Here is a 12,801-nt window from a genome sequence, read left to right as displayed (position 1 = left end):
GCCTAGCTGTTACGGCTTGTACAATGGAGCTCACAGTTTCTCTCAAGGGGTTTCTCACTACGGTTTTTAGGTAGTGAGAAAATGTAGTAATGTTGTTATCGGGACTCTAAAGTTCTTGTTTTTCATCAGCAGCTTAGGAAAGGCAATCCTAAAGTTCTTTTCACTTCCTACAAACCAGGCAAGCTTTTCCATATTCTCTGTGCTCCCTTCCACCCCGCCCCCAAGCTCACTGCTCAGAGAAAGAGCAATTTGCACCTGCTTCCTTCCTACCCCATCACCAGCCTCTACCTCTACCCATCATCAGCAGCAGAAGGCAGAGAAATATTCGCCTTCTGGTTCCTCCCTCACCCTTTACTTTTTCCGGGTACCCGTGAGTCAGTGCGGGAGGGCCGCTCTCACTCTGGCTGATTGCTCTTTGATCTGGGTCTACTGGATGAATTTGGCTGAAAGATGAAGCACAGCAGGTTTCTGGCTGCCCTGATCCTGGCTGCCCTTCTCCCCCAAGGTAAGGCTTCTTCAGGTGGGTGGGCATCTTGGAGAAGGGATTTGAGAGGGACATTACCACTGAGAGCATATCCAGTGAGGTCCACTTGAGAATCTTTCTCAATACTAGCATTCATAGGCACCCCAGGGTGAAAAGGAGGGCAGGGTTGGGATGTAGCACAGCATCTGGAAAACAGGCCCTTGACTTCTGACCCACTCTAGCCAGGGGTGCTTCTTGGCCTTGAATGGCTCTCTGAAGGCCTTAGGCCCGAAATCTGCAGGAAGTGGGGCAGTGTGTGTGTGCCTAAGCCTGAGGCAGGTAAAAAGAGCAGAGCTACATGCATTGCGCCTTCCGGGGCAGATGTCATTTGGCATCAGTATATCATCACACGGACTCATGCCTCAGCTCCCAGGGGGAAGGCCTTAAGAGAACAGTGAACTTGAGATTGAGGGCGAGGGAGGGCTGATTTGGGAGGTTACTGCGTAGTCAGTAGGGTGAGCAACTCCTCCTGGTTTGCATGCTGTCTTGGTTTTCAACCTGAAAGTCTTGTGTCTCAGAAACTCCCTCATCCTGGGCATACTGGGATGATTGTTGTTTTAGGCGCCATGGAGTCAATTGCAACTCATAGGGACCCTACGCAAGACAGAAGGAAGCATTGCTGCCAGGTGTCCTGTGCCATCCTCCCAATTGTTGTTACCCTTGAGCCCATTGTTGCAGCCACTGTGTCAATCCATTTCTTTGGGGGTCTTCCTCTTTTTCACTGACTGTCTACCAAGCATGACATCTTTCTCCAGGAACTGGTTCCTCCTGATAGCATGTCCATAGTATGTGAGACAATATCTCACTATCTTTGCTCCTAAGAAGCATTCTGGCTGTGCTTCTTCCAAAACAGATCTGTTTGTTCTTCTGGCAGTCCATGATATATGGAATATTCTTCACCAACACTGTAATTCAAAGGTGTCAGTTCTTCTTTGGCCTTCCTTATTCATTTTCTGGCTTTTGCATGCATATGAGGTGATTAAAAACACCATGGCTTGCATCAGGTGCACCTCAGTCCTTAAAGTGACAATTGGTCATCCTCATAGCTGCGCCAGGACACAGGAATTTCCACTGGAGACAGATCCTTAAGGAACACATGCCTGTAGGATATGAAGCATCTGATGTACATGTGTCTCCCTGCTTCAGAGGTACGAGAAGCTACTACTATTTAGGGGCTCTAGGATGCTCTTGTATTCAAGTTGGTAATAGAGTACGAAGCTCAGAGAGAACGTGGATTCCACTTTTCCCTGGAGCTGAAGATACTGATTCCCGTGGCCTGTGGAGATGCTCTCAGGCCGTCACAGCAAGTTAGTGGATCTATTTGATTCTAATAAAAAAAAGGGTGTTATTCAGTTTCCATGTATTTGATTTTTTTCTCTTGTTCTTCCTGTTATTGTTTTCTCACTTTTTAGTGCTGTGATCCAAGAAGGCGCTTTGTATTATTTTGATGTTTTTGAATTTTTGAGGCTTGCTTTATGGCCTAACTTATAGTCTATCCTGGAGAATGATCCATACGCACTGGAAAAGAATGTGTGCTGTGCTGTTGGTGTGTGGAGTATTCTGTATATGTCTATGAGGTCACTTTGGTTCATTGTGCTGTTTAGATCGTCTGTATCTGTCTTAGTCACCTAGTGCTGCCATAACAGAAATACCAAAAGTGGATGGCTTTAACAAAGACAAATTTATTTTCTCACAGTCTAGTAGGTTACAAGTCCAAGTTCAGGCCAACAGCTCCAGGGGAAGGCTTTGTCTCTCTGTCGGCTCTGGAGGAAGGTCCTTGTCCTCAATCATCCCCTGGTCGAGGAGCTTCTCAGGCACAGGGACCCTGTGTCCAAAGGATGTACTCTGCTCCCGGTGCTGCTTTCTTGGTGGTCTGAGGTCCCCAACTTTCTGCTTGCTTCCCTTTCCTTTTATCTCTTGAGAGATAATAGGTGGTGCAGGCCACACGCCAGGGAAACTCCCTTTACCTTGGATCAGGAAGGTGACCTGAGTAAGGGTGGTGTTACAAATCCCACCCTAATCCTCTCAACAGAAAATTACAATCACAAAATGGAGGACAACCACAATACTGGGAATCATGGCCTCACCAAGTCGACGCATGTTTTTGGGGACACGATTCCATCCATGACAGGAGCTTTCTTGAGTTTCTTTCTGGTTGTTCTTTCCCTGAAAGTGGTGAATTAAGTCTCCTACTATTACCGTGGAGTTGTTTGCTTCTCTTTTCAACTCTGTTAAAGTTGTTTTATGTATCTTGGAGCTCTTTCAATGAGTGTATAGATATTTATTATGGTTACGTCCTCTGGTTGGTTTGTCCCTTTAAGCATTATATAGTGCCTTTCTTCATCTCTTAGGCTGGTTTTTGCCTGTAAGTCTATTTTGTCAGAGATCAATAGCAAGTCAGTGGATCTGGACACGTACTGTGCTCACCTCCAACCCCTCCACTCCACTAGACTTGACTTGTGGGATGACACCCAGAGGCTGGAGCCCCAAGAATGGATTCAATACAAACTTTCCCACTCCCTACCCAGCAAGGGTAGAAGAGCTAAAAAAGTTTACATGGGGTTTGCTCTGGGCTCCCTCTAGACTACTGGGCTCATAATTTATGCCAGATTCTCCTCCATCTCCAGACATCATTGGCCCTGGCAAAGGCTTTAGTAGTGAGAGGCTCATGCCCTTGGTAATTGTTGTTGAGGGTGGGGCAATGGGGAAGAAAAAGGATGAGAAGTTGAAATGTGAGTGTTGCAGGTGGCTGGGAAATAAGATTAGAAGTTTTCTTGGAGAAAAAATGCAGACATGACCAACCGAGGAATGTTCTTCTGCCTTTCCATATCTCTTGGGTGTTTCAGCCATCTGTGCTTCCCTCCTACTTCTAGTCAGTGGTCTGAATGCATTTCTAGAAAGGTTCTCAGATCAACCCAGCTCCATAGATTTCTCTTTTGCTCTGTGCCCCTTAGGACCTGTCCTTTGCATGGACAACTGCATCCTTGTATCTTTGCCCCTGCATCTCATGGGGAACATTCTAAAGCCTTCTCTTGTGACACTGTCTCTCTCCTAGGAACACTGTACTGATATACTGCCCAAAACTAGGAGTGATCCTTCAGTAGTATGATCCTCAGCAGAAAAAAGGGTCTGGTGCAGAGCAAAGAGGTGGCACCAATTGTATTTTTTTTTTTTCCTTTTTCTTCAGTAAGCTTCTCTGAGATGACCGTGGAAGAACATGAGGATAAAGTGATTTTGAATTGCAATGGCAACATCACGGTCTTAGAGGGAACAAACGGAAAACTGTTGTCAGACAATAAAAGTATGGACCTGGGAAAAGGCCTCCTGGACCCACGAGGACTGTACCAGTGTTACGAGAAGGCTGATGATAAAGACAGCAAAACATATACTTTGGAAGTATACTTTCGCAGTACGTGCCTCCTGGACCCTTTGGGTTGGAGTGGATGGGGCCTTTGGATATGAGAACTTCCTGGTGGGAGGGGGTTGTTTTGAACCAACCTGTTCTCTAAACACACTGGGTCTACTCTCTTGTAAGCCCTGCTTTTGGTGGCCTCAGAGTGGGAGAGTGAGCTTAGCTAAGTGAGGAAGAGCAGTAGGAGCCTGGGGCTTGGTTGGGGGAATGGTTTGGCTCATCTCCTTGTTCATAGCCCCACAAGGCTGAGACAACTTCTTGGCTGTCCTCAGGAATTCCTTGGGATTAAAGGTAGAGGTGGACATAGCTAGGCCATCAGCAGGCCTCTTTCCTAGGATCTTACTGAAGTCTGGGTCTTGTCATGAGAGATCCTGGAGCTGCCCTCAGAAGCAGAGTAGGCTCCTGATCCTGAAGGCTTTCTACTTTTCCTCTCTCCTCCCTCCCCACAGTGTGTCAGAACTGTGTGGAGCTGGACTCAGCCACCCTGGCTGGCATCGTCATCACTGACATCATTGCCACTCTGCTCCTTGCTTTGGGGGTCTACTGCTTTGCAGGACATGAGACTGGAAGGCTCTCTGGGGGTAAGTGGGAGGGGGAGAGTGTGTGTACGTGTGATTTCCCAAGGAGCTCATGCACCTGCTAGGGCATGAGGCTAGTGATGAGGTTTATTCTCACCTCGGAGTCACTCTTATCCCCTCAGGACTCTTACAACTGGCTATTGAAAGAACTTGTGTGCCCATTTTGCTTATGTAGATCCAGAGGGCCTGGAAGGGTGTGGCCAGCTGCAACCCCCCTAGCAGTGTCTCTGGGGTCTCACTGGTCTGTCCTCTAGGCCCTTGATGACTCTCTTTCCCTGCTTCTTCTAGCTGCTGACACTCAAGCTCTGTTGAAGAATGACCAGCTCTACCAGGTGAGGAAGAGACAAGAATGGGAGGAAGTGTGAATGGGACGGAGGGATAGACACTAGGTGTTATGCGCATGTGTGAAGAGTCATGGTGGGGAATTCATCACTGAGAGTCTGGAACGGTCAGACATGAGCTCTTCCCTCTGGGGCCTGCTGGAGCCCTATCCAGAAGAGTTCTGGCCCTGCTTCACTGTTCTCCCTTCTCATCTTTTAGCCCCTCAGAAATCGGGATGATGCTCAGTACAGCCGTCTTGGAGGAAACTGGCCTCGGAACAAGTGAACCTGAGACTGGTGGCTTACAAGAGCATCACTTATCAACTGTACTTTCTCAGCCAATAAAAATGTCTGCTTTCACTCAACAGGTTTCTGGGTTTTTCAAGACTCCTGGGCAAGAGATAGGAGTTGGCCTGACTTGGCTAGGACTTTGTGCTCTCTGTCCACCTTGCCCACCTCTGTCTTTCTTTCATCTCTTTCCTTCCTCTGCCCTGCATGGACAAAGCGTGGCCCGCAGGCTCCCTACTCTTCTGACCTAGTGGGTCCTGTGGGTGGAAGTTCAAGGCTGTGCCCCATTACACTCCCTCAACTGCTTGTTGACTCCGGTCCTCTATAGCAACCCTTCCAGGGTGTCAGCTGCCTCACCACAGCTGAGGGAAGGCAGCTGAGTTCAGGAGTCCAGCTACACAGAAACTGTGGGGTTTCCATGACATCATGCGTGGGGGTGGCAGAGATATCAAAGGGTCCTGGGACTCACTTCTTGTCAAGACTTGAAAGGATGTGTGTATGACAAAGTCTCACTGCTGCTGAGGGACTTGCCTTGGCTTTGAGTGGTTGTCACTAGCTATGAGGAGTCTCAGTTGAGGACCCTTCAGCACTCCCTTTCCCCCTGTATAACCAGCCACCACCAAGTCGATGCCAATTCATGGTGACCCCTTGTGTGTCAGAGTAGAACTGTGCTCCACAGGGTTTTCAGTGGCTGATTTTTCAGAAGTGGGTCGCCAGACCTTTCTTCTGAGGTGCCTCTGGGCAGACTCAGACCTCCAACCTTTCAGTTAGCAGCCAAGCAGATTAACTGTTTGTAACACCCAGGTACCTTTGTATTGAAGGTACCTTTTTACTCTTCTCTTCCCCAGGACCTGTCCCTGCCCTGTCCCTGCCTTCTGCACAATAAACTGGGATCAGAAACTGTTCATCAGTTAAAGCTCATTATCCCTCTCCCCCGACTTGGGAAGCTGGGGTAGAGACTAGGTGGGAACTCGGACAATTTGAAACAGATGTTGGCTTCAGGAAATGGGTTAGCTGTCATTCTGAAACTTTGGGAGTCTCAGGGACTTTTCCAAATTATAGATAGTGGGGCCCTACTCTAGGCATATGCTCCCCAGGTGATTCTGATGTAGTCCAGATTTAGAGAACCTTTGGTTTAAAAGAAGAACCGAGGCCACTTACTCTCCTGTGTCCTTTATGCTCCATTCCTGGCTTCCCATAGCTGGGAATACCCCCTTCCGTTCTCTGAATACAGAATAATTTAAAGAACTTCAGGACAGTTTAATGACAGCGGGAATTTCCTAGACCATGGTCCAGGTACCTCCCAAAGGAGAAGCAAATTAACAACCACATGGCCTGAGACCTGGATGATTCTGCCCACCATCTCCTCAAGACACAAGATGCTAATTTTGTTAGAGACAGAACGAACTTCCAATTTACACATGCTCCATTCCCCGGTTCTGATTTATTCCTACCCATTATCTACCTAGTACTGTAGCCCTTCTAACCCTGGATCCTGCTTTCACATTGGATCCCACTACCATGGGCATCCTTTCCATGGCCAGTATTTCACTAATACTTTGTATCCTTCCTATACCCTGCACATATGTGTATGTGGATATATGGATATATGGATATGGTAAGGTGTAGGTGTGCCTTCTGCCTTGTATTCCTCATATATGCCACACGTTCTCTTTCATCCCCTGTGCGCTGAGTGTCAGTGTTGGCTGCTCATTGGAATCTCCTGGGGAGCGGATGCTGATGCCATCCCCAGAAACTCTGATTTTGTTGGTCTGGGGTGCAGCTTGGACACTGGAGTTTTTAAAACTGCCTCAGGGGATTCTAATGTGAAGCCAAGGGTGAGGATCACGGCCCTCCACCTCAGCCCTTCCTGAACCTGTGTTGCTTCTGTTCTCTTTTGTTGTGCTTTTAAGCAACAGCTTTATTGAAGTTTAACTGACGTAAATAAATTGCATTTATTTAAAACAATTGGAGAAGTTTTGACAATATATGCACTTGTGAAATATCACCACAGTCAAGATAATGAACATATCCAACATCCCCCAAAGTTTCCTCGTACGCCTTTGCAATCCCTCCCTCCTACCACATCTCCCTCCCCTACCCCCTTCCCAGGTAACCACTGACCTGTCATTATAGACTCATTTTCATTTTTTTAGAATTTTACGTAAATAAAATATTGTACTATGTACTTTTTTGGGGGGTCTAGCTTCTTTCACTCAGCATAATCGTTTTGAGATTCATCCATCTTGTTGCATGTATCAGTGGCTCCTTTCTTTTTATCGGTCAATGGTATTCCTCTGTGTAGCTATGCCACAATTTGTCACTCATTCACTTGTGATAGTCTTTTATGTTGTCTCCTGTTTTGGGCTATTACAAATAAAGCTGCTATAAATGCTTATACATAAGTCACTGTGTGGACATTTCTTCTGGGTGAATAGCCAGAAGTAGAATGGCTGGGATATACGATAGGTATATGTTCAACTTTTTAAGAAAATTGTTTTGGCTACTATAGGTCCTTTGCACCGTCACATGAATTTTAAAGTTGGCTGCTCAGTTACTTCACAAAAGCCTTCTGGGATTTTGAACAGGATTTCATTGAATTTATAGATCAGTTTGGGGAGAACTGACGTCTTAACAATATTGAGTCTCCCAATCCATGAACACATCTTTTGTCAAATTTATCCCTAAGTATTTTATATTTTTGATGCTACTATATGTGGCATTTTTTTTCCTTTTTTTTATTGTGCTTTAAGTGAAAGTTTACAGTTCAAATCAGTTTCTCATACAAATACTTATACGCACATTGTTACGTGACCCTAGTTGCTCTCCCTGTAACGTGACAGCATACTCCCCCTCTCCACTCTGTATTCCCCCTGTCCATTCAACCAGCTCTTGTCCCCCTCTGCCTTCTCATCTCACCTCCCGACAGGAGCTGCCCACATAGTCTCATGTGTCTACTTGAGGTAAGAAGGACACTCCTCGCCAGTATCATTTTATGCGTTATAGTCCAGTCTAATCTTTGTCTGAAGAGTTGGCTTTGGGGATGGTTTTAGTTTTGGGCTAACAGAGAGTCCAGGGGGTATATGTGGCATTTTTAAAATTTCAATTTCTAATTGTTCATTGATAGTATATAGAAATACGATTGATTTTTGTGTATTGATCTTGTATCCTGCAAATTTGCTAAACTCACTTACTGATTCTAGTAGCTTTTTTTGTAGATTCCATTGGATAGTCTACATAGGCAATCATGTTGCCTGTGAATAAAGATAGTTTAACTTTTCCCTTTCCAATCTGGATACATTTTGTTTCTGTTTCTTGGCTTATTGCACTGGCTAGAACCTCCAGTGCAAATTTGAGTAGGAGGAGAGAAAAAAAACAAAAACAAAAACAAAACCTTGTTTTGTTCATGACCTTAGGGGGAAAGTGTTCAGTATTCCATCATTAAATACAATGTGAGTTGTAGGTTTTTCTTAAATGCTCTACAACATGTTGAGGAACTTCCCCTCTCTTTCTAGTTTGGTGAGAATTTCTACCAAAAATAGATGTTGGGTATTGTCAAATATTTCTTCTGCATCTGTACAAACAGGTAAATTTAATATAGTGGTAAGAAATGATAGATTTATAAACAGGCTTCTATGGCACCACAGGAGCCCTGGTGGCGCAGTACTTAAGAGCTTGGCTGATAACCAAAAGGTTGGCATTTCAAATCCACCAGCTGCTCCTTGGAAACCCTATGGGCCAGTGCTACTCTGTCCTACAGGGTTGCTATGAGTTGGAATCGACTTGATGGCAATGAGTTTGGCTTGGTTTTACGGCACCACAGAATAGTGACTCGTAGCCCATTCTGGGAAGGAATTTGGAAGACTTCCTGGAGGAGATGATAGTTGGTTAAATTTTTGTGGACATGTGGAAGTCAGCCAGATGAAAACTGGAGGCAAGGAAAAGATAGTTCAGGCAGAGGAAGCAGCATAAGCAAAGATATGGTGGTGAGAAACATCACGGAGGTGGAGATCAGGAGAGCTTCAAGAGGTTTAATTTTACAAGAGTATGAAACTCAAGGTGTAGAGTGTCAGGAGTGACCTGCAGAGGTGGAAGGGATCCAAGGTGGAGGGCTGCTAGTGCAAGGCTGAGGAGTGTGGCTTTTCCTGAAGGAGGTGATGATGAGTCCTTGAAGGGCTTCAAGCAGGAAGTGATATGGGGAGACTTAACTCTTGCAGGAGTGAAGGGAATGGAACTGAGGAGAGCAAGAACAAGCCTGGAGACATGAGCCTCAGTCAGAAAATACTTCAGAAAAAGCAAGATGATGAGGGCCACATGTAGGGCAGTGGTAGCCGAAACAGTGAGGAGAAGTCAGGTTGAAGAGCTATTTAGGGAGAACAATTAGCAGGCCTTGGTGACTGTCATGGATTGAATTGTGTCCCCCCAAAATATCTGTCAACTTGATTAGGTCTGATTCCCTTGTATGATTGTCTACCGTTTGTTTTATCTTCTGAAGTGATTTCCCTATGTGTTGTAAACCCTATCATCATGATGGAATAAGATGGATTAGTGGCAGTTATGTTTATGAGGTCTACAAGATTAGATAGTGTCTTAAGCCAATCTCTTTTGAGATATAAAAGAGAGAAGTGAGCAGAGAGACATGGGAACCTCATACCACCAAGAAAGCAGCTCCAGGAGAAGAGTGTGTCCTTCAGACCTGAGGTTCCTGTGCTGAGATGCTCCCAGCCCAGGAGAAGACTGATGACAAGGACTTTCCTCTACAGCTGACAGATAGAGAAAGCCTTACCCTGGAGCTGACACCCTGAATTTGGACTTCTAGCCTACTAGACTGTGAGAAAATAAACTTCTCTTTGTTAAAGCCACTCACTTGTAGTATATCTGTTATAGCAGTACTAGATGACTAAGATAGTGACCAACTGGATTTGCAAGATGAGGTGGCATCCAGGCCAACTGCCACGTTTCTGGCCTAGTCTATAGGTATGCCACTGGGGTAGGATATACAGGTGGAGGAGATCGTTGGAGGATGTGGGAGGGTGGGGGTTGAACAATGACTTCAGTTTTGAAAATCTTGAATTTGAGATGTCTGTTGGCTTCCATGTGGATACACCCAAAATATGTCTAATGTTCCAGGGGAGATCTGGTCAGGTTTAGGTCTAGAGATATGGGAATCCAAGGAATATATGTGAAGTACGCAGAACAGTGGGATGAGAACAGACCTTGAGAAACAGCAGTGTTGAAGGAGCAGGTAGAGGAGGAGCCCAGGAGGCAGAGTGAGAAGCAACTGTGAGGGAAGCAAGGGAAGAGTGGAGTCATGGAAACCAGGGCAGTGAGCAGTCAACATTTCACATGCCTCTGAGAGGTGTGCTATGAAAGGACCATGATATGCTTCTAGGAATTGGTATCAGGAGACGCTGTGACTCAGTGGGCGTTTCTGGAGTGTTCAGGTGAGTGGAAGGGAAACGAGGAAGTTGAGCTAGTTCGTCTGGACTTCTCTTTTGGGAAACTTGGCTAAGATGGAAATAGAAAGAAAGGGAAGCATTTGGGCTGGGGCAGCAAGGGGCATGCAGGGTCCAGGGAGCTCTTCTTAGCACAGGAGAAATGTGAGAGAGAAGGGAAAGAGCAAGTAAAAAGGGAGATTTGGTAATAGTGGGGAGAGAGAGAGGTGATACTAAGACACTAGAGCAGTTGAAAGGAGAGGGGTTCGAGAGTTAGGTATATGAGAAATGTCTCTTCCTTGACACCAGGAGGGAAGGTGGGAGGCAGGTGAGAGGGTAAGTAGGAGGTTGGCTGCAGGCCTAATGGGTGGCCTTCTTTTTGTCTATGAAGCTGGAGCTGACATCATCCGCTCAGACTGGGGGCAGGGTAGGGCTTGGGTGGGAGTTTGAGGATAGTGTTGAAGGTGTGGCACAGCTGCTCAGGGGAAAATGAGAAGGAGATGAGTAGCTGAGTAGGACAAGAAAAAAGATGGCCAAACTCTCTACGTTGACGTGGCCAGACACAGCCAGGAAACCACAAAGTCCTGGGATGCAGTGGGGGGACCTGCCATACTCATGGTATCTCAGCAAAGCAGAGCCAGGCATTTGTGGAGTAAGATGTGTGGATAGACCTGGTTTTTAATTTCAGTGCCAATGCTTCCCTGCTGTGAGATCTTAAGGAAGTTACTGACTATTCCTGAGACTCAGTTACCTTATCTTACTCGTGCAGGTGGGAGGCAGGGGTCCTCAGGAGCTGCCAACTATATTGCAGCACAGATAATGCGGATCTAGTGCTTAGGAAGGAGTCCCTGGGTCCTGTAAACAGGTAACGCGCTTGGCTGCTAACCAAAACATTGGAGGTTCATGTCTTCCCAGAGGCACCTTGGAGGAAAGACCTGGCCATCTACTTCTGAAAAATCAGACAATGAAAACCTGAGGGAGCACAGTTCTACTCTGACACACACGGGGTTACCATGAGTGGGAGTCAACTCAACAGCAGCTGGTTGAGTACTTAGGACAGGGCCTGCAAGTAGTAAGTGCCTACAAGGGTCAGCTTCCTTCTCCTTTCCTTATGCTTATTTGTTTCTGGGAGTGGGTCGTGGGCTGGGGATGTGAGAGGCATGCTTGCCTCTAAGTCTTAAGTTCACGCACCTCCCCCAGTCTGGACGGCTTTCTCCTTTGTCTCCAAATTCTATCCATCCTTTCCTTCAAGGTCCAGATCAAATCTCTCCTCCTCCTCACCTCCCTCAATTTCTCCCCTGAATGCCTGTAACACTGTAACTGTTTGCTTAACCACATCACTTGTTCTTGTGTTGCTCTTGTTGCACAGCTTGGCCCCTCATATAATTGCATGCTCCTTAAAGACAGAAACTATTTATTTACATTTCCTAACCCACCAGCTGGAGCCCTGATGGCACAGTAGTTAAGGGCATGGCTGCTAACCAAAAGGTTGGCAGTTCTGCCCCACCAGCCGCTGCTTGGGTATCCTATGGGCAGATCTACTCTGTTCTATAGTGTTGCTGTGAGTCAGAATTGACTGGACTGTAATGGGTTTGGTTTTTAGGTTTTAACCCAGCAGCCACTCTGTGGGAGAAAGATGTGGTAGTTTGCTTCCCAAAAGTTTATGGCCTTGGAAACCCTATGGGGCGGTTCTCTTCTGTCCTATAGGGTTGCTATGAGTTGGAATTGACTCAGCAGCAACAGGGTTAAGCAACTAGCACACGGGGCATGGGAGGTTCAGTGGTAGAATTCTTGCCTTCCGTGCAGGAGACCCAGGTTCAATTCCTGACCAACGCATCTCACGTGCAGCCACCCCTTGCCGATCCGTGGAGGCTAGCCTGTTGCTATGGCACTGAACAGGAAAATGGAGAACATTCGTGATGGTCACAGTCAGTACCGAGTAGCCATCCAGAGCACTGGAGTCGGACAGCCCTGTCTGCTAATTTCCGCTATGTCCTTCACTAACTGTGTGCCTTGGGCAAGGAACTTAACCTCTCTCATCCTCGGTATCCTGTTTGTAAAACGAGGATGACAGCATCTACCGCATCGGGTTGGCATAAGGATTAAATGAGATAACAGATGTAAAGTGCTAAGCACAATTTCTGGAGCAAAGTAATGCTCAATAAATGTTAGTTGTTACAGGTTTTATCACGCTGAGCCATGCCTCCCCTTGACTGGTCACAACCAAATGTGCTTGGGTCAGAAC

The 12,801-nt window shown here is 46.4% G+C and overlaps 1 protein-coding gene across 1 annotated transcript; it reads left to right on the top strand.

Annotated features, from left to right (window-relative positions):
• The first annotated feature begins 338 nt into the window (after positions 1-338).
• On the top strand, positions 339-5,198 carry LOC126061185 (T-cell surface glycoprotein CD3 delta chain). Its single transcript, XM_049857524.1, has 5 exons — positions 339-505; positions 3,711-3,932; positions 4,385-4,516; positions 4,802-4,845; positions 5,054-5,198. The coding sequence occupies exons 1-5, from the start codon at positions 451-453 to the stop codon at positions 5,117-5,119; spliced, it is 519 nt and encodes a 172-aa protein (XP_049713481.1). The 5' UTR covers positions 339-450; the 3' UTR covers positions 5,120-5,198.
• The last annotated feature ends 7,603 nt before the right edge of the window (positions 5,199-12,801 follow it).

Source organism: Elephas maximus, chromosome 17 (genome assembly GCF_024166365.1).
Source record: "Elephas maximus indicus isolate mEleMax1 chromosome 17, mEleMax1 primary haplotype, whole genome shotgun sequence".
Taxonomy (NCBI): Eukaryota; Metazoa; Chordata; class Mammalia; order Proboscidea; family Elephantidae; genus Elephas; species Elephas maximus.
Note: the sequence above shows the minus strand (reverse complement) of the source record. Positions and strands in the feature narration are given on the sequence as shown.

Bases quoted from the DNA above. Each gene is read 5' to 3' on its own strand.
- LOC126061185 (XM_049857524.1), top strand. From the start codon at position 451: ATGAAGCACAGCAGGTTTCTGGCTGCCCTGATCCTGGCTGCCCTTCTC. The intron at 506-3,710 runs GTAAGGCTTCTT...CTTTTTCTTCAG, and splicing joins GGCTGCCCTTCTCCCCCAAG to TAAGCTTCTCTGAGATGACC. The intron at 4,517-4,801 runs GTAAGTGGGAGG...TGCTTCTTCTAG, and splicing joins GACTGGAAGGCTCTCTGGGG to CTGCTGACACTCAAGCTCTG.